We start from the raw sequence: 21,634 nt of genomic DNA on the forward strand, positions 1-21,634 counted from the left end.
CTTAGACAAGATTGTTACGGAGGGACGGAGGGACGGACGGACGGACGGACCACGGACCACGGACGCAGGGCGATTTGAATAGCCCACCATCTGATGATGGTGGGCTAAAAATATGACCTCAGGTATTTCATTTTTAGGAAGTAACCTTCTATTATTTTTTTAGAAACCGACCATAAGTGGTAAGGATATGACATCCATTATTTCTATAAATAACTTACAGCCATTTTGATTAAAGAACTGACTTTCAGTATTCAGTTAACAACTTTCAGTATTCAGTAACCAACTTTCAGTATTCAGTAACCAACTTCCAATATTCAGTTACCAACTTTCAGTATTCAGTAACCAACTTTCAGTATTCAGTTAACAACTTCCAATATTCAGTAACCAACTTTCAGTATGCAGTAACCAACTTCCAATGTTCAGTTACCAACTTTCAGTATTCAGTAACCAACTTTCAGTATTCAGTAACAAACTTCCAATATTCAGTAATCAATTTTCAGTATTCAGTAACCAACTTTCAGTCTTCAGTAACCAACTTCCAATATTCAGTTACCAACTTTCAGTATTCAGTAACCAACTTCCAATATTCAGTTTCCAACTTTCAGTATTCAGTAACCAACTTTCAGTAACCAATTTTCAGTATTCAGTAACCAATTTTCAGTATTCAGGAAACAACTTCTGAATCAGTAATCAGTAAACAACTTTCAGTATTCAGTAATTTAGTTAAAACAACTTTCAGCATTTTGACTGACCTTCAGTCTGATATTGGCCTGAGATTCTGTATTGTCGTTGACTCGCCTTACACTGGAGTAGTGGTCACCATTGTGGTAGGCGATGTGTATCTGCCGAGCATTGGGTGTCGGGGAGGAAAGACCCTGTATCTGTAATTAATATATATATGTACACTGTACATGTAGCTTAAACATAATTATATGTAAGCAGTCAAGTTTATCAAATTAAATGTACACCAGTCCTACTGCCAGAACAAGAAATACAATTTCAGCAAAACTGGTCCGTTGGGAAGTTCGTGTTCAAAAGAACTGGACCAAAGTTAATTGAAGCATACAAGTAGCCGTCCAAGTGAGTTGGAAGCATCTTGAATTATTCAAAGGAAACAGTGAAGATTACCAGAACTTGCTAATCAGGTAGTTACCAATATTTACTTGGCCACAGACCAAATACAGTTGGCCTCAGGCCATCTGACCAGTCATTTGGGTTCTTTCTAGCCCTGTACGTGGGTCTGACCTAAGACAATATTATATCGAGGACATTATTGCAAAAACCTTTATTTGACATGCTACAAAATTCTCATGATCAACCAATTAATTAATGTACATTAACAATGAGTTTCTCATGATAAACAGATTGATTGATGTACAGTAAAAACAATCATGAGAGTGAAGCTACATTAAATACCAGTAAGAAGTCAATAGTTTGAATGATTAGCAATTTAAATGAGCTATATGAGCGAAATGAGCTAGTTATGAGAATAATGATTTTCCGAAAGTTAAACGTAAGGTGTAAAAGGGATAATATTCTTAAAGCTTCTGTGCAGGTAAAAATAATACTTCAGAAACAGAATTTTACCAGTAAAATGAAAATCATTTCAAGTGACCAGATTCGCCTTTGTATTTTTCTTTTATCAAAATTGAACTACCATATTTATCTGCAAAAAAAACCCTATCAACAAATAAGCACATATACCCACAAATAAGCACCTGTCCACCAGAAGCCCACTTTCTGCATTTTTGCATAATCATCAATTTTAAAAGAGTAACATAAAACACAAAGTGGTTCACAAATAATCCTCTCTAAACTTTATATATGTATTTTGTATTTTCTTATCTTTTTTTAAATTCTTTTTTTTTATTTGTTTTGTCCTACTATGGGAGGGGTCTTACTTGAGGATAAATACTATACTCGTGATTATTTGGAATATACACATACATTTGGAAAAATATGGAAGATGTATAGTTAGAGATATCCATATATGATTTTCTAAGACATTGTTTCATATTTTCTGCTGCATACATACCAGAAGGAAGGGCGAGCCGAGTTGATGGATAATAACGTTGACCTGTTGTAGTCTAGCAAAAGATACAATCGCATCATTTCCTGCATACGTTCCAATTTTTCGCAAATTTTGAACTGAAATGATAAAATATTGTCATGCATACTCTGCAATTTATTTTGAAAGCTAAATTAAATCTAAATTCTTTATTATTTTCAAAAAAAACACCAACAATTTTAATGAATATTCTACAGAACTTTCTAGATAAGGAATCGCTGTGGTACAATAGTTTTTTTCCCTATTTCTCTACAACTTTGTTCAACTTACTATATCCATAGTGTACAGTATGTATGTAATCCATTATGACATACTTATAACCAGCATATACTAGAAATTACTGAAGCAATAATGCCCCCTACCAGCTCATATATTTGAGCTCATCTGAAGTCATACAGTTCCAGCCGTGTAAAGATGTACCTTTACTTCAATTTGTTCTTATCAGTTTAAAATATAAATGTGTACATATTCTAATATCTATAATGTTTGTATATATGTATGGTACCATCAAATGTCCTTGTGATGGTACATTTAATTGGAAAACAAAAATTGAACTAAATTAACAATTACTAAATTAGAATAACTGAAAAGTATTTCAACAGCTGTTTTCCAAAAAACTTGTACAATTGTAGTGCTAATTTTCTCCCTAAAATCAGAATTCATATTTCCTCTAGTAACAAAAGGATAGAGGGTTAAAGAGTACATATGTTACAGTACTGACAGAGTTATAATGATTTATCACTCCCCAGGGACAATGCCTCTTTATACCTAATTAACTCTTCACACTCAATCTTACTAATACATTGATCTGTTTTCCACTACAGTTAACCAAATCAATCACTTTTTTATCATTCTATGCTATTTTTATAACAAGTTCATACAACGTTGTATGTAGAAATTCAGGTTGTACAGCGATCTAGGCTTGGGTAGTCAATGTTATGCTACAGAGTACATGTACAGTATGTGTTTTCAAAAAGGCACAGTAATAACACACTTGCCTTTCACATACATGTACATGTAGGCTGACAGGGTTCGATTCCCAGTTTGGACTTTCACTATCTGGGCCAACAACTTTGAGTAATATAATTATAAGTTGATATAACAATGAACTTGTTTTGCAATTGTTGCGAAATAAATAAAGTTGACATTATTTTCACAGAGTACTTGATCTGTCACTATAGCTAAGTGCTTTCTTATGTGAAAGTCCCCTACTGAATTTTCTATTTAAGGAAACAAAAGCGACCAAGTGATCACCTGCATAACAAATCTTCTACACTACAATCACATAAATCTTTAAATTCTTTCTGACACCTTAAGTACTTTCCAAAGTTTTACCTTGCTTGGAAATATGTGAGGAATGTCTAATTCATCCCTTGACTCAGAAAATACCAGTTTGATGTCTTGCTATAGATATGGCCTAACATGTTTGTATGATGTAACTGTATTCCATGTCATGCTACAAATGTACCCAATAGTAAATATATTATGGAATTTGAGACATCACATCCAACTCACTGTGTCGATCAAATGGAACATCATCTTCAACAAAAGGTTCAAAGTCATCGCGATGATCGGACATAAAGTTGACGACATCGTATCTGTATTTGAAGTGGTTTCTGCCATGACCCTCAAGCTGGTCCCCCAAGGCACGGAAAAGACAATTCCTACAAAAAAATTAACACATGTGGCTTTACTGAATATGAGGGGGTCAGTCAGGAGAGCAAAATGGAACATGTTCATCAAAACAGGCTTATTACACATGATCATGAGTCCAATGTTTACTACACAAAGTAAACTGAATATGTAAGATTCCCTGATGAGGGAGTTATTGATAAAGGTCTGTACAATCTACTGACTGCAGGTTTATGATTTTCACAAAAGACCATGAACCAAGACAACAGGAAACATATGGAGAGTTAACAATGAACTCACTTTTATTACCATTCTTATTTTATACAAAAGAAAAATCTTACTGACCAGTATCCAAGAGATGTAAATCACTTATGGGTTTTACCTCATCTGTGAGCTTTGCATGTTGTTGAATTTATATTACTCCTCCCTATCTCAGCATATAAATGCTTACCCATCTCCTGGGATGTCTCTCAATTGAAGACCAATCTTGTTTAGTTGCATTTTAAAACTCGGGTAATTATCATCGTCGGCCAGGTAGGATGCTGCCTGTCTGCCGCGTCTGTGCTGTTCTCGTACAGCGCGCTCCTCACGCTTCCGTGACACCACGTCCTGTCTGTAGTGCTGTGACTTAGTCATTCTCGGGTCGTAAACGTACTGCACTCCTCTCGCAGACATGGACATAGACTAAAGACTAAGATGTCTCTGTAAAGGATAGAAAGTTGGTGTTCAAAAACATACAACAGTACAGTTGTGAAGACCTTATTGTGGTTTAAATGTACACAGATGTGGTCTTGTAGAGTTAGATAAATCATTGGTTACGTATACTGGCATTTTGGTGTGATGAATAGAACATTGTACTGGTGCTGATACATGTATATAAATGGGATGAATGCATATGGCATAATAGAATATTATACTGGTGTTGATAAATACATGTACCCCGTCTTATAGGAATAGGAAATGAAGTATAATACCGGGGATTACATGTATACAAAGTTACAAACATAATCATGTAACTATGTTTTTACTCAGTATCTTGACGTATAATTTTATTATTGTCCACTGACTTGTACATATACTGTATAACATGAAACTTTCAGTGTGTATAAACTTCTGTTGTTTTCATAATGGCACCAGTATATCTACGATCGAACCATGAATATAAGTACAGGGTGATATATAAATATTATCGTTATCATTATTGTTGCATGGGCTATAACCACTTAAGTTTATACCAAAAAAAACCAATTTGAAACCTCAAAATCACAAAAGAAAGTACACATGAACATTTCATGTTGTATATACACCTTTCACAGTCTGACTGACTGCCATGGAAAAACTTAACTATTAATTTATATCATAATATAATTGAATTCCCTATCTATAGCTACAGACTTGTACAAAAGTACATAAGTTGCAACCAATTGTCAAGTGACTATAAATGTATTGTATTGCATACACTTTAACTAATGTTAATTTTTTTTTTTAACATTTAATTTTATTGCCCAGACCTATGTATATGTTGGAAGGCTGCCATTATATTTCTTAAGTGAAGAAAATATCTGAGGGAATTCTGATGTAAATTAATTCTAAAATGCTCTTCACTCGGATACTTTATTATACCACGACTGCTGTATTTGCATATTTGTCTTCAGCATCAGCATAAAATTTACGGTCATAAAAACCTGCTTACTGAAATCTTTAAAAGTTTTATGCTTCAATAAAAATACACAACTCAAAGAATATGATGCCAGTTTCATGAAAAGATTACCTAATTGAGTAATGCTGTGATGTAATCAGACAGATCTAGAGACATCAGACAGATCTAGAGACATCAGACAGATCTAGAGACATCAGACAGATCTAGAGACATCAGACAGATCTAGAGACATTAGTAATTATTATAGTTATAATGATCAGTTTATATTACAATGAAGTCACTTTAGCAAAGTTGGTGAAGCATCAAGACCTTATAAAGATGCTGTCAGCCATGCTTTAAAATTTGTGTGATCTGTTCCCTACTCTGAGTGGGTTGTGTTTCATAGATTGGTTTGGTTTGTTTTTATTTAACGTCCTATGAACAGCCAGTGTCATTTAAGGATGTGCAAGGTTTTGGAGGAAAGATGGAGTACCCAGAGAAAAACCACTGGCCTATGTACGATATACGGTCAGTACCAGGCAACTGGCTGCCCTATGTGGGTTTCAAACTCGCAACTCAGAGGTGGATGGTTAAGTGATAAAGTGTCAGGACATCTTAACCACTCGGCCACCGCGGTCCTGATGCCTTTCATAGAAAGATGATACATGTATATCTTAAAGATGATGTACATGTGTCACATGATCACCAAGAGTTGTTCTAATGGCATTGTGTCCCTGAGTGACAAGACATTTTATCCCATCACTGCTCTGCATCATAGCATGCCTGGAGCATCCCATATCTTGTTCTGTGGGAAAGCTACACGCTACTACATTTGAGACTGCCTCAAATTTGGAAATGACCCAGACTGCTGATGGGGGCAATAAACCAAACAAACACATAAAAATATTGATTTTTCATATGCTCCTAACGATATACTGATGTATCTTAATCATATGAAATTGTCTGACTGCCTTATAATTAATTGTCAAGTAACTATATCATCCCATGATTTGTTTTTTTTAAGTTATTTTAACCTTACTTTGAGGTGGGGGCATACAAATTAGCAATGTAACATGTACAATTCCAGGAGAAAGCAACAAATATATGTATCTCTCTACATTACAAAAACATAAACATTTGTACAAGTATTACTCATTGATGGCATATGTACACATACTTGAATTAAATTTCAGCTGTTCTTTTTGTACCATTTGTACCAAGGAGCCATATTTGTATCAGAAATACACCTGCTGCAATTCAAGGTGATAATGGAGCACCTTAGTACCATTAACTTGTACCAGGCGTAGCAAGGTGTAAGCCCTATATTTGGTTAAATTGTACACCATAACCATTTGAGGTTCATGGTACTTATAGTAATGCCACTCAATACTAAATATCAGAGAAAAAACTAGTGCATACCTGTATCGTGTGGTGGTTGATAATTTATAACACAGGTCATATGGGTGATGGTATTGCTCCGGTTTACGGGTTCGATATATATAGACTAGAGATTTTTATTACACCATTGGGTGATGGTATTGCTCCAGTTTACAGGTTTAATATATATATAGAGACTAGAGATTCTTATTACACCATTGATTAACCACAAAATATTTGCTGGAATCCTGTAGTTATCATAGTTAGAAAATGAGTGCATATTTTAAAAAAATCTAAAAAAAACCCAATAAACTTGATATATAACAATCCGTATTTTAGAGGTAGACAGATCCTATTTCGGAGGCAGACTCTCCGAGTCTAGTAAAACTGCTTCATTATTCAGCCTACATATTAAAGAACTGGCAGCTTATAATTATAAGGTGGTATATTGTGTATTTAGATTGATGGGCTTATAGAGGCAGGTGTGCTTATTAGGTTGACTACAGTATAAATACATTATGTTATATAAGCACAGGTAAAAGGCAAAAGTATACGCTGTACGTATAAGTGTGAAACAGTACTTAAATATTTAAAAAATAAATGTGCCTTGCTTATTATTTAAAAGTTTACACCTTGTAACAGTCTAGCTACAATACTTAAATGTGTCCTGCTTCACACCGTTGCTAAACAATCAAAATGCTGTTACCTAAATGTAGGTTCTATACATGGTTTGTTAATGAAACTACAATAGAATTATAAATATTTCCCTAAAGTTCTATTGATAATGAGGACTGACTTTTCAAACAGGAAATTGCATATAAATTGACATCTTTGTCAGGAACAAAACTGGAAAATTTAAACTGCATCAAATATCCAAAGTTTCAATTACTGGAAAAATGCAGTTCTCGTTTTCATAATATTGCTAAACTTACACATATTTTGCAATCATCAGTTTTAAACACGGTTACCTTATTTTTTATGTATTTACATTATCAAGGAGTATACAAATGTATATAAAGTTTGTACTCAAGTACAATTTGTAGTGTATTTTTGTACGTCTGAATCATGTTCGAAAATCCTAATCAAGATTATACAAATACTACATTACATAATTAAGACTTAATAAGTACTTACAGATATGAATAACATTAAATCTTTCAAGAAAAGCTTTAAGCTTGGCCCACTTAAGAAAACTGTATAATTAAGTCTGATTTCTAAAAGTGTGGTTAACGCTTGAAATTAAAGGATGGTGTCGGTGGCATCACTAGCATATTTAGACTAGTATATAAAGCACAATGTACATGTGTAGTCAATGCATCGAAGCACTTGAGTTATAAATAATTTATTCTTTTTTTATAAACTAAACAGTAAATGTTTGTTTGCATGGTGATTACCTTAGCAAGATTTTCTTCTATATATATATAGCTTTACACATAATAATCATTAATCTACATGAACTTACAGCATGGGCAAATCACCAACAATCCATGTTCACAATGATAATCATCGCAGTCAGGCAGAGGCTTGATGTAATGATTAAACTGAACTTGTAAATGTAATCATGTGAATGTTTGAAACCAGAAACTTTTAGATAAAAACTATATTCTATTTATCAGTTTGGTAACTCCCTTGGAAAGTAAAGTGTTGTATTAATAATTGTATAGGTATATATCATGTAATCAGTTTTTTTGGAAAGTGTATAAAAACCAAAGAAATTTGCCAAAAAGCTAAGTTAACATTATCCATTCAAAAGTTGTCTCTAAACACCAAAAGAGGTACATGTTCTGTTATTATGTTATTTTACAATATGATACTGAAATCAAAGATATTTATATACGGGGGCAAACTCAATTAAGATATAATTATATAGAAATATAAAGTCACCCTGCAAAATTGAGACCCTCAATAACCTTCTAATAGAGTACAATTTCCCAATCTGTTTTTTTGAAATCACACATATACCCTTAAGCTAATTATCACACCTGAAAGATAACAATTATAAACTGGTATACAACATAGATGTTGATACTTGTGTAAATAAATACATGTAGAAATGTGACCCAAGACAAACACTTGATTATGTCAGGGTGAATTTGCACCCGTACTTACTTTTTCACCAACCCAGACCGCATATTATTTACTTACTGTATATATACTATCCAGGCTGTACAATATTTGAATACAATTAGGTCACAGACAGATTCTAACTTTTGATTCACTATAGATTTAAAGTAAATAAGCATTGTAAACTTTGTCATTCATAAGTTGTGACCGAAAATTAGTGTTGGGAATCGCATTAAAATTAATGATCGATCATGATCATCAGTTAAGGATTTTTTAAACGAGAAATGATCAGTTATTGATTTTCATATCATATGATCAAGAAAGAGAATATCTGCAAAAACATTCACCAAAATAGAGAAAAAAATTGTGGATATATTTAAGGCATCTATATATGTAGCTATGCTTTAAAATGCTATTTTAATGAATTTTGATTTTAAAACAGTGATTTTTTTTAAGCCTGCCGTAAATCTCAACAGAACTCCTGAAAATGTTATAGTCAAACCATTATCGATGAATTATAGTCATTTAAAGTAAATCATACAAATAAATGTTGTCATTTCACAACATAAAGCTTGATAATCTTGCATTTTAATTTCCCAATGCTTTAATATTTTCCTCTTTGAATTCCTTATTTCAAAATTCCTTTTCCTTTTTTTATCAACAGTAATTTTTAGTGCATCCATGCCAGTAGACAGGTTATTTTATAGATGTTTTTGACTCCTCAAAATAAGATCTGACAGTTGGGTCCGAAGGTTTTTTTTTTATTGGTTTATTTTGTCTTATTAACAGCCAGAGTCATTTAAGGACATGTCTGGGTTTGGAGGTGGAGGAAAGCTGGAGTACCCAGAGAAAAACCATCAGTTTACGGTCAGTATGAGGCAACTGCCCTGGCCGCCACGTGGGTTTAAGAGCTAGCAACCCAGAGGTGGAAGACTAGTGATAAAGTGTCGGTACACTTTAACCACTAGTTCAGCCATCGCACCCCCCTCTGGTTCGAAGGGACATCATGATCAGTCTATATCGTAATATGGCATAGGTAATTGTTTTTTGTACTAACTTTTTTCTGAGAAATGGTGATTTTACTTCCAAAATTGCTAAAAATCAATTAGGGTCAACTTGATGACCTGATTGTAAGATTGTATTCAGTATACAGTATTGAGTATCAAAGTATCATGCAACACTAACGATTCCAACATATTGAGGCGTCCCAACATATATATATACAATGTGTACTTATAATGAAAAATATTTTTAGTGCATCAACTTATGAGACATGGTATAAAAATATGTGTGTCAGTGTGTGTAATATAATGATCAATTGAAAGTTAACATTCTTAAGACTTGTCACCAATTAAGTTAAAAATACATTTTCACTGACAGCTCATGATCTGTTACCATATAAAGAAGATTATGTAAGAGGAAAATTAATGATATATATATATCTATGCTGTGTTCAATTGAAAGTTAACATCTCGCCACTCAAATCAAAAATATATTTTTATTGACAGCTATTAGATAACTATATCAAGAAGATTATGTAATCAACATTAAGCAGTTCAGTAATTACCAGTTTGTTAGTGCACTACATATTTGTTACTGTACGTGTATGATATACAAAAGCTTGATAATAATCAAATTATAAGCTGCATGGCTGTCAGACTTATATAACACTGACGTACGTACAAGTCAACCTGTTCCTTTTATACACTTACATTCTAGTATAAAATAATTTACATTTTACAGTATATGTTAAATGGTAAATGCATCTACAAATATGGAACTTTTATTTCAAAATGATAACACTGTCTTAGTATGTATTTGACATCTGCTGTATAAATATATGGTGTCAGTACCATTACTACAATGAGTCACTTCAATAATTAACAATGAGGTATCATTTAATATTCTAAAGTACATGTATATTGGTAAATCAATTACATGTTATAAAGAAGTAATTGAAGTATTCAAAGCAACATTCTCAGCATTAACTTAACTGTACAAATGTAACTGTAACTTCAGCATCATTAAAATGGAGGAAACAACAGACTTCAATTATCAAATACATGTAAAGGCATTCCTTTGAATCACATATTTAAAACACTTGGTTAAATTATACCTGGTGAAATGGTTGAAGTCTGTGATGTGTTCCGTTCTGTATCTGAATGCTCGATTCTGACACACCCTTCTCTGAACAAGTCTGTCAGGATTAAAACACCTACAACTCGTCTATTTTTAACTACAAAGAAATGCCATAGAATTTCACTCACCGGGTAAGACTGTTATCGGACGATACCCAGGCACTTACCCGGCCAGTGGGTAGCTTTATATACGTGTTTACAATAATAGCGTTATTACCGTGCCCGGTAGACCGTGACTGGCCTTTTAAAGTGTTCATGAATGAAAACCGGTCTTGACTCTGGAGTAAGAAATTTAAATGAGAGTAAATAAAATAGATATAGACTCTACCATGAATTAAGTAATATTTGCATACCTGTCTAGATTCTTGGAGATATTGTAGCTTTCTATATATGAGATCCCGGCCCAACTCATTGGACATAAAATGTAGGTAAATATATATATATTACATTGTCCTTAGCAATCAATGTAATTGCCAACCGGAAGTTGCGTAAAGTAAGGGTCTCACTGGGCGCGACGATTTACCCAAAAACACCCCAAAACGCGACGATTTACCCAAAAACACCCCAAAACACCCCCAAAACACCTTAAATCTACCCAAAAACACCTTTAAATGTCGAGATAAATGCATGGCAACATTAATTATGACATTTAAAAGGTCCTTCGCCAACCTGATTAGTGCTGATTTACGTTCTCCGTTCTGAAATTGTAAAATGTATATTCGAAGGGAGGTAACTCAACAAGCAAAGACTATATTTGACGCGACGATTTACCCAAAAACACCCCAAAACCACCCAAAAACACATTAAACCTACCCAAAAACACCCTTTAATGTCGAGCTAAATGCATGGCAAGATTAATTATGACATTTAAAAGATTCTTAGCCAACTTGATTAGTGCTGATTTCGGTTCCCAGTTCTGAAATTGAAACGAAGTATATTCGAAGGGAGGTAACTAGCAAAGACTTCGAATTACCTCATGGAAGAATAAGAAAGAAAAACTAAGGATCCAGTTCTTGACATTTATTCAGAATACAATTAAATATATCACCACAACAATAATGATAATATAGCGTTTACAAATATACATTTAAACAATAATATATGCAACCTATAAAGAATGTGTCAATAAAGTCTGAATTACATCCGAACTTATTGAAATCATATGGACCGATACATTTAATTTATGAAGAGAACACTGTTTATAGCTAAAATAATGCAAGATTATCACATATCTGCATCGGAAATATGACAACGATACACGTACATAAATGTGATTACAAAGAGTAATTATTATCAATTATCATAATATGAATTAAAAACTGGCAATATAATGCTAATTGACAATAACATAGATCACCATTTTGACACTGGAACTATACATAAGATTATGCATTTATACTGCAGTATATTTGATATAGAAATTCTACATATATAAAGGTATTCAAACAAAAAGTCTGAAATATTACTTATCTAATTGGTCTATAGACGACGATAACGTATGGCTTAGACACGTGGAAACCAATAATATGTAGCTAACTTAGTTTATGCGAAAAATGTATGTACATGAATTATCACGAAACAAATTATTACAATATCTGATGCTAACAAAATTGTTTTTCAGTCTAGATCACCATATCAAAAGTATCAGACTGAAATATACAAATGATAGTAAACACCAGGGTAAAATAATATACAATATCGTATATACACATACATTTGTACTTAGTTAAAAGAATCTGTTGAATCAAGTTTTAGTTATGGAATATATATTATAGGCTTCAATTTATACAAACATTGATATTAACAAGAGATCCCAGAGGGATCTTGGCGCCCACCATTGAATGTTCTTTATAGGTTCCATGTCAGATTGATCTTTTCTCTACTTTTCTCTTCTTCTAAGTCTTACTAATCTGTGTAAACTCAGAAGAAACCTCTAGTACTTTTTAAGCAAGGGAAACCTATATATAAAATTTAAGATTTAGGCACCAAGGGGAACCTATATATATGGAATTTGAGAAAGATTCCTTCAGTGCTTTCTGAGAAATAGTGATAACAAACTTCAATTGTCAAAATCCAAGATGGCTGCTTGTCGGCCATGTTGTTTTCCGATTGGTCTCAAAATGCAATATACATAACTAGGCGCCTGGGGGAACCTACATATGAAATTTCAGGAAGATCCCTTCATTAGTTTCTTAGTAATAGTGATAACCAGTTTCAATTTTCGAAATCCAAGATGGCTGCCCGTCGGCCATGTTGTTTTCTGATTGGTCTCAAAATGCAATATGCATAACTAGGCACCAAGGGGAACCTACATATGAAATTGGAGAAAGATCCAATCAGAACTTTCTCAGAAATAGCGATAACAAACTTCTATGGTCAAAATCCAAGATGGCTGCCTGTCGGCCATGTTGTTTTCCGATCAGTCCAGAAATGCGATATGCATTACCAGGCACCAAGGGGAACCTACATATGAAATTTGAGAAAGATCCCTTCAGTACTTTCTCAGAAATGGCAATAACAAACTTTAATGGTCAAAATCTAAGATGGCTGCCTGTCGGCCATGTTGTTTTCCGATTGGTCTCAAAATGCTATATTCATAACTAAGCACCAAGGGGAACCTACATAACAAATATGAAAAAGATCCCTTTAGTACTTTCACAGAAATAGCGATAACAAACTTCAATTGTCAAAATCCAAGATGGCTGCCTGTCGGCCATGTTGTTTTCAGATCGGTCTCAAAATGCAATATGCATAACTAGGAACTAAGGGGAACCTACATATGAAATTTGAGAAAGATCCCTTCTGTGTTTTTTGAGAAATAGCGATAACAATCTTCAATTGTCAAAATCCAAGATGGCTGCCTGTCGGCCATGTTGTTTTCCGATTGGTCTCAAAATGCAATATGCATAACTAGGCACCAAGGGGAACCTACATATGAAATTTGAGAAAGATCCCTTCAGTACTTTCTGAGGATTAGCGATAACAAGAATTGTTTACGGACGGACGGACGGACGGACGGACGGACGGACGGAGGGAGGGAGGGACGGACGGACGGACGGACCACGGACCACGGACGCAGGGCGATTTGAATAGCCCACCATCTGATGATGGTGGGCTAAAAATCTCTACTATATATCCGATCAAGTTGTAGTCATAGAAACAGACCATAAATATATGTACAAATAAATGCAACATACAAGTATATGTATGCATAAATATACGCAAGGATAAAACGATAATAAAAATATCTTCAAATTTATGTATATACACTTAAAAACTTTGATAAACATAAGTTTCGTTCCAAATTGTGGAATAAGCAATATTTACACATGAATAACGGCATACATTTATGTAATAAGATACTAGTTAATAAATGCAACATACGCAAGGTTAAAATGATAATAAAAATATCTTCAAATTTATGTATATACACTAAAAAACTTTATCAAGTTCATCAAGTTTAGTTCCAAATTGTGGAAACAGCAATATTTACACATAAATTACTGCATACATTTATGAAACAAGACAGTAGTTAATAATTGCAACATAAAAGTATATGAATGCATAATTATACGCAAGTTTAAAATGATAATAAAAATATCTTCCAATTTATGTATATATACACTAAAAAACTTTATCAAGTTTAGTTCCAAATTGTGGAAACAGCAATATTTACACATGAATAACGGCATACATTTATGTAATAAGATACTAGTTAATAAATGCAACATACGCAAGGTTAAAATGATAATAAAAATATCTTCAAATTTATGTATATACACTAAAAAACTTTATCAAGTTCATCAAGTTTAGTTCCAAATTGTGGAAACAGCAATATTTACACATAAATTACTGCATACATTTATGAAACAAGACAGTAGTTAATAATTGCAACATAAAAGTATATGAATGCATAATTATACGCAAGTTTAAAATGATAATAAAAATATCTTCCAATTTATGTATATATACACTAAAAAACTTTATCAAGTTTAGTTCCAAATTGTGGAAACAGCAATATTTACACATAAATTACTGCATACATTTATGAAACAAGACAATTAAAATTAAACTAATTAGTATATACACTTTGATAAAAGGGCATTTAAGGGATACAAAAAAACAACGTGTATACATAACAGTCTAGATCACCATATAACAAATATGGCTCCGACGCGCGGAAACTGAGACTGAAATATGCACGGTGTAATGATTAGAAAAGGACAAAATATTTACAAAGTAGCATGATAAGTTTAATATAACTTTCTGGATAGGCTTCTGCAAAACGTACCATTCATTCTGTAGATTTGATAACTGATTTTGTGGCCCATCATGGAAGTGGCTTATTTCCTGGTTTTCTCGGACTTGCAACGTCTTCTTTGATGAGATTACCCAATGAGTAGCCTTTATTTTACAGGGCATGGGTTGTTACATACCAATATTGATCTCGGTTTAAATACTTCCAGAAATTGAAGTTTATTTCCAATTAAAGTACCAAAAAACTTATGAACTATGGATATGCGCAATTTTTACACCAGTAAGAAAAATTAATTCTTTCAATATGAAAGACAAAGATTTGATATATTGCGAATCCACTTGAAGATACAGCTATCTGTGACTCTCGGATAATTGTCCGAAATTGATAAAACTTGTCCATGAAATGTTAGTAGTTCCTATCGCCCTACATTCCTAAACCCTACTGTTAGTACCCCGTTCTTGTAAACCACCCGCTGAAGTTTGGATCCATGCAATGAGGATTGCCATCGACACCTGACTGCCGGACCGTAGCCCCGTCATGCCATGCCTAGTACAAAAGTAGTGTCAATCTTGTTATACTATAATTTTGGACAAAAAAGTCAAGATCGAATAAAAATGTAAGATCAGTTTGACTACTACCCTCCTCGTGGATCCGCCGTCCAGACCCATGTGTTAACATGGAAAGACAAAATGATTAAAGCGAACGGGGGTGTAAATATGCGTATGGACAAGTTTTACCTCACAGACAGCTGGTATCGATTATATTGTCAGACAAATATGACCAGTTCACATTTTAGTTCACAAACAATATGATGTGTGCATAGCGAAAGTGAATAATAATTCAATTAATCAAATCACTTAATACTAAATTACTAAATCACTAAATTAATTAATTCCCTATGCGTTATTAATACCGTACTTCATGAAACTAAATTAATTATATCCCTAATACTTACGATTCAATTATCTAAATATATACGTTCTTAATACTATGTCATCAACGCTAAATTAATTGATTCCCTAATACGTACGAAAATATTACTTAAATATATACGTTCTTAATACCGTACTTCATGAAACTAAATTAATTATATCCCTAATACTTACGATTCAATCATCTAAATATATACGTTCTTAATACTATGTCATCAACGCTAAATTAATTGATTCCTTAATACGTACGAAAATATTACTTAAATATATACGTTCTTAATACCGTACTTCATGAAACTAAATTAATCATATCCCTAATACGTACGAAAATATTACTTAAATATATACGTTCTTAATACTATGTCATCAACGCTAAATTAATTGATTCCCTAATACGTACGAAAATATTACTTAAATATATACGTTCTTAATACCGTACTTCATGAAACTAAATTAATTATATCCCTAATACTTACGATTCAATCATCTAAATATATACGTTCTTAATACTATGTCATCAACGCTAAATTAATTGATTCCCTAATACGTACGAAAATATTACTTAAATATATACGTTCTTAATACCGTACTTCATGAAACTAAATTAATTATATCCCTAATACTTACGATTCAATCATCTAAATATATACGTTCTTAATACTATGTCATCAACGCTAAATTAATTGATTCCCTAATACGTACGAAAATATTACTTAAATATATACGTTCTTAATACCGTACTTTATGAACACTAAATTAATTAAAACCCCAATGCTTTCGATTGTATTACTTAAATATATACGTTCGGCACGAGGAAATTTTGAAAAGATAGCGATATATACTTATTGAATTATTGAATTGGTTCTATAAAGAATCTTTTTACGACAGCATTTGTTTTCAAGAATATATATATACCGTTAAAATAAGAAATTGTTGATCTCAATTTTGATATTTAATCAATCCAATAAGTATATCGGGCCTGACCTTGTTTAACAATTTTTTATCATATATACAAGTACAATTTAAAAAAGGGAAAAAAGATCATGAACTTACCATTTTCAAACGTGTAATGCCATGTAAGAAGTCGAATACGTCATAATCAGTGCGGCATAACTTGCAAATATAGGATTCGGGATTTCGTGTAAACATCTCAAACTTAGTTTTGCCAATATTCTCACAATCAGAATGGTACCATTTATCACATGATTCACACAAAAGACTTTCGGTATTGTGGGTATCTTTGTGGCAGGAGCCACATGGCCATTTTTTACCACGACCCATGATACTGTTGCAAAGGATAACTGTTTCGTTACGTATTTATAGCTACTGAATTGAAAAAATATAATTTGATTGGTATATTTCAACTCTACCAAATTGTAATCGGATTCCGATTGGTTACCTTTATGTACACAAAGGTTTAATTTGATCGCAACAAATCTAATATTTTATGTTTAATGTTGTTTTTGTGTTCTCGCAAAACCAACAACACGTCCACTACGTGCAGAAATATGAAAACATCTTTCGGCATCATCAGTCGAGCAACGTATGAACAAGTGCGACTCCTGTCAATCAACGTGCACGCGCAAACGCAAAGGTGTGATCTTTAGTACCGGTGAGTATGTACACGGGTATTATTCTCCTGTCAATCATTAGGCTAGGCACGCGCGGTATACCGTATCGGTGAACATCACACGTTACAAATTATCACTAATCGACTTTTTGGTGGGCAATTAGGGAACCTGATAATTAGGTAATTGTGATCGACAAGTGAATAGTTAATATTATAATTGGTCACACATATACATACAATAAACACTAACGTGAGAAACGACTATAATTCATATCCTTTAATCAGAACTGTGTTCAGTAAATAAAACTCCTATGAATTAGTTAATCTGTACTCAATTTTTTTATCATTTTTATTGAGAAAAGTGGTATAAATGATTTGTATAAGGTTTTTATCCACTTCACACCCTTAATATTGGCTGGGCTGTATCATGGCGAAGTTTGCAATTCTCGGCAGCAGTTACATCTCTAGACTCAGAGACTTCTGTGAAGGTGACTTTAAGGTACAGTTACACATCAAATAATTATCAATTTCAAATTATTTCATTGTCATGATCAGAATATAAATAAGTTTAATATAACAAGATGATAGTAACTGTTGTTCACTTTTAAAATTTATGTAAATTTATATAATTAAAGCTTTTTGTAGATATGGAAACGTTCATAACTCGTTGAATTACTTTTGCTTGATAGGCAATCAGTTCTGATCATATCACTTCTATATACAATCGTGTGGGATTTATTAATTTACATATACTTTTATGTGGCGATATAGATTTATCTCAAGATATTAACCTATATATCTTAAATCATGTTTACTTATATTTAATGAGCACGAAAAGATTTCAACTATTATGATTATGTTGCTCATCATTATTTTTCATGTCTTTCTTTTATGAAATTGTGTGTAAGTGAGTGTGAAAGGTGTGCTGTTTAGACTATATATATGTATAATTATTATACCTATCTGCAACCGGTCTATGGAAAAGACTTATATAGGGTAATCCTGTTGTCTGATCCTATTATTTCATATATATAAATAATTAAAATAAAACTTAACAAATGATAATAATATACATAAATAATATTTAAATTTCTAATATAATTAGGTTTATTGATTGTATGTATATTGAAGATGTATTTGTATATGTTTGGAAAAATAATTTTTGAATTGAATTCTGAGCAAACATTATAGTTGATACATCACCAGAGACGTATATTGTTATATTGACAAATGTTATGTATACTATACAAATAAGAATTGATTAATAACGAAAGAGACATGTATACTCAATTAATATAAACTTAAGATCTTTGATAATGACTATAATAAACCTCTTACAAACAACTATAGTTTTTGTATCGTAACTGAAACATATGAGGAGTTACACGAGTAAAGATATGTGTATTGATTCCTTTTTTTATTCATTAAAGGTGCCTGGTGATTGCCGATTTTTTGGCAAAGGAGGGATGAGGACGGACTCGATTCCACACTGGATGATGGCAGACCTCGAGAGCTTCAACCCGGACGTTGTTTTTGTGCATCTTGGTGGCAACGACATTCGGCGAGATTCTTCTCCTAAAGACATATTCAGCAACCTGTGTGCGATCGTGGAGACATTGAAGAAGAGCGGCGCCAAGGTTCACATCGCCGAGATTTGCAGAAGAGGAGATTTTTCCAAGGCACCAGGGCTCATGGAAGCATCATTCAATAGACAGAGGAATGCCATCAACAGGCTGTTGATAGAGAGATACGGGAAGTGTATTGTGAAGATCCCCCTGCAGTATCCTGCCGATTACGATAACAAACTTGTACATTTTTCAGACTATGGGATTAGGAAGTATTTTTTTATGGTTAGGAGAGTGTTTTTACGGTGCTAGCTATACTCACTTTTGTGTGTACGTGTATACATGTATATATGTTCACGTTTACCTAGCTTGCTAATTATCTTAAAGGTCCAATATATCACATCTGTAAATGGAAATGTTAAAGGGACTAAATGGTTAGATTTCAATAATTTCTACATGCATTTGATTTCCGGAAAGCGTTGTGATACTTGAAATTAAATTGTTTACAAAATTATGACACTTTTTGTGAAATATTGGCAATGTTTATCAACTTCGAATTATCGCTGAACAACATTTGTTGTTTACATCGGAGAGAGCCGAGTGCGTCACATGATTTCAGTATCCTCGCTTTCACCCGACGAAAATGGAATCGAGGTAAGTGTAAACATTTTGTCACGTGGATGTAGAACGTGATTACTTTGCAATCGGATGGTTTATACGGTCTCGAGGAGTACCGATCGTTATTCACTATTGTTGATTGAGAGCTCAAACAGATAAAAGTACGTATAACCCTCAGAAGTAGCATGTAAAATTTTGACATTCGGCAATGGGGCCTCCAAAGGGGACTTCGTTTCGTTTATTGTGATGTAGGAAAATATTATTATTATTCATCTTTGAAGTGTTCATTCAATTCAATATCGTCCCAATGTAAGAAATCGAAGTGTAAACTCAAATTGGAATTGCTATTTTGTATGACCGTAAGTGCTGTGACGACGTAACAGCTATACAGTTGTAACCAGACATATATGTCTCTGTTGTAACATACAAAAAAAATGCCGATCACTAACGTGATAGGCCTACCCAAAAGTGAATTCGATTTAAATCTGATTAATGGAGATCGACATTGTAAATTGATTGCACTGAGAGCAATACACAAACTGTAGGTCTAGATATAAGAAAAAATAATTCAGTTTTACACAGAAATTGTAATTTATTCGACTGTTTGAATCCCTCGGCCTTTCAGATTGACATCCTAATTAAAAATCGGAACCTTCATTGAGTTAGTAGTTTTTGCACTTAACTTTGCTTCTGTTTAATGATTATAGTTAAAATGTTGTTGAAAGCCTTGTACGTTATTTAATGAATTATATAATTAAATATGTACGTTAACAAATGGATAACACTGATACATGGTAAAAGATGGATATGAGTATTGTTGATTATCTCATTTATATCAATAATGTATTATCTCACTTATATCAATTTATCATCGATATAAATGAGATATTTAATTCACAATACTGATGTCCATACTGTTTTAATAATTCAATGATTAGCGGACAGTCTCAATGACAGTCATGGATTGAGGAATTGGATTATTCTCAAGTTTACCTACATGTACAATTATGTTCATTTACAAAAACAAATGTATATGTTACATGTTCTTGTATTTCAGTCAACCTCAATATCATCTTGATTGGCAAGTCAGCAGAGCATGCAGTCTAATTATATATGGGTAGAGGTCAAGGTGACAGGAGTAAAGAAAATATAGAAATCGTGAAAATTTAAGCATTTTATTGGTAATCACTTTGTCCGTTTGCCCATACACATAAGCTGAATTATCTTATTTCAAGGAAGTTGTTTTGACACCTGTGCAGTGAAAAGGTTTGATATAAAATCAAAATAAATTACATTACATCATTGAATTCATGGAAACCTTTTGTTTTATGTACCATATTTCATATGCATCAGTTTTCACTGATACTGGCTTATGTAAAACAAGAGGCCAATTGGCCTTAATGGTCACCTGAGTTTTGAAATATTCAATTTAATTGACCCTTTTTAGCCTCGCCCAGAAGGTCAGTCAGGGCCAACATGTGCATGCGATCAAGCTGTCATCCCATGCTGATAATGTTAATGAAGTTAGAATGAATTTCAATAGAAATCAAACAAATGCTGATCAAAATTGTGATTTCCCTATATAAATTTAGTCCCCCATCAGGGTTATGAAATTCACAATTTTTGTTAAAGACACCAGTATATGATTCTACCATATCTGCGAGCTGAGAAGATCTTTCAAATTTTAGTCAATTTGACCCTTTTTGACCCTGCCCCTCAGGTCCCTGGAGGTTGGGACTATGTAATCCACAGTTTTGGTTGACCTTTTGACCA

At 33.0% G+C, this 21,634-nt stretch overlaps 2 protein-coding genes across 3 annotated transcripts; one reads left to right on the top strand and one right to left on the bottom strand.

Moving 5' to 3' along the window:
• Nucleotides 1-752: 752 nt before the first annotated feature.
• On the bottom strand, nucleotides 753-11,393 carry LOC117345173 (OTU domain-containing protein 3-like; the record flags this gene model as incomplete). Of its 2 annotated transcripts, none has more annotated exon segments than XM_033908177.1 (5): nucleotides 753-881; nucleotides 2,036-2,148; nucleotides 3,584-3,732; nucleotides 4,152-4,402; nucleotides 11,272-11,393. In XM_033908177.1, coding segments are annotated over 4 exon segments (621 nt in total), but the record flags the coding sequence as incomplete, so codon positions are not given.
• A 5,047-nt stretch (nucleotides 11,394-16,440) lies between these two features.
• Nucleotides 16,441-19,660, top strand: LOC117314669. The gene is made up of 2 exons (XM_033868751.1): nucleotides 16,441-18,177; nucleotides 19,109-19,660. Exons 1-2 carry the CDS (start codon nucleotides 18,106-18,108, stop codon nucleotides 19,553-19,555), a joined length of 519 nt encoding a protein of 172 aa, XP_033724642.1. The 5' UTR covers nucleotides 16,441-18,105; the 3' UTR covers nucleotides 19,556-19,660.
• The last annotated feature ends 1,974 nt before the right edge of the window (nucleotides 19,661-21,634 follow it).

Source organism: Pecten maximus, chromosome 16, assembly GCF_902652985.1.
Source record: "Pecten maximus chromosome 16, xPecMax1.1, whole genome shotgun sequence".
Taxonomy (NCBI): domain Eukaryota; kingdom Metazoa; phylum Mollusca; class Bivalvia; order Pectinida; family Pectinidae; genus Pecten; species Pecten maximus.

Bases quoted from the DNA above. Each gene is read 5' to 3' on its own strand.
- LOC117314669 (XM_033868751.1), top strand. From the start codon at position 18,106: ATGGCGAAGTTTGCAATTCTCGGCAGCAGTTACATCTCTAGACTCAGA. The intron at 18,178-19,108 runs GTACAGTTACAC...TATTCATTAAAG, and splicing joins TCTGTGAAGGTGACTTTAAG to GTGCCTGGTGATTGCCGATT.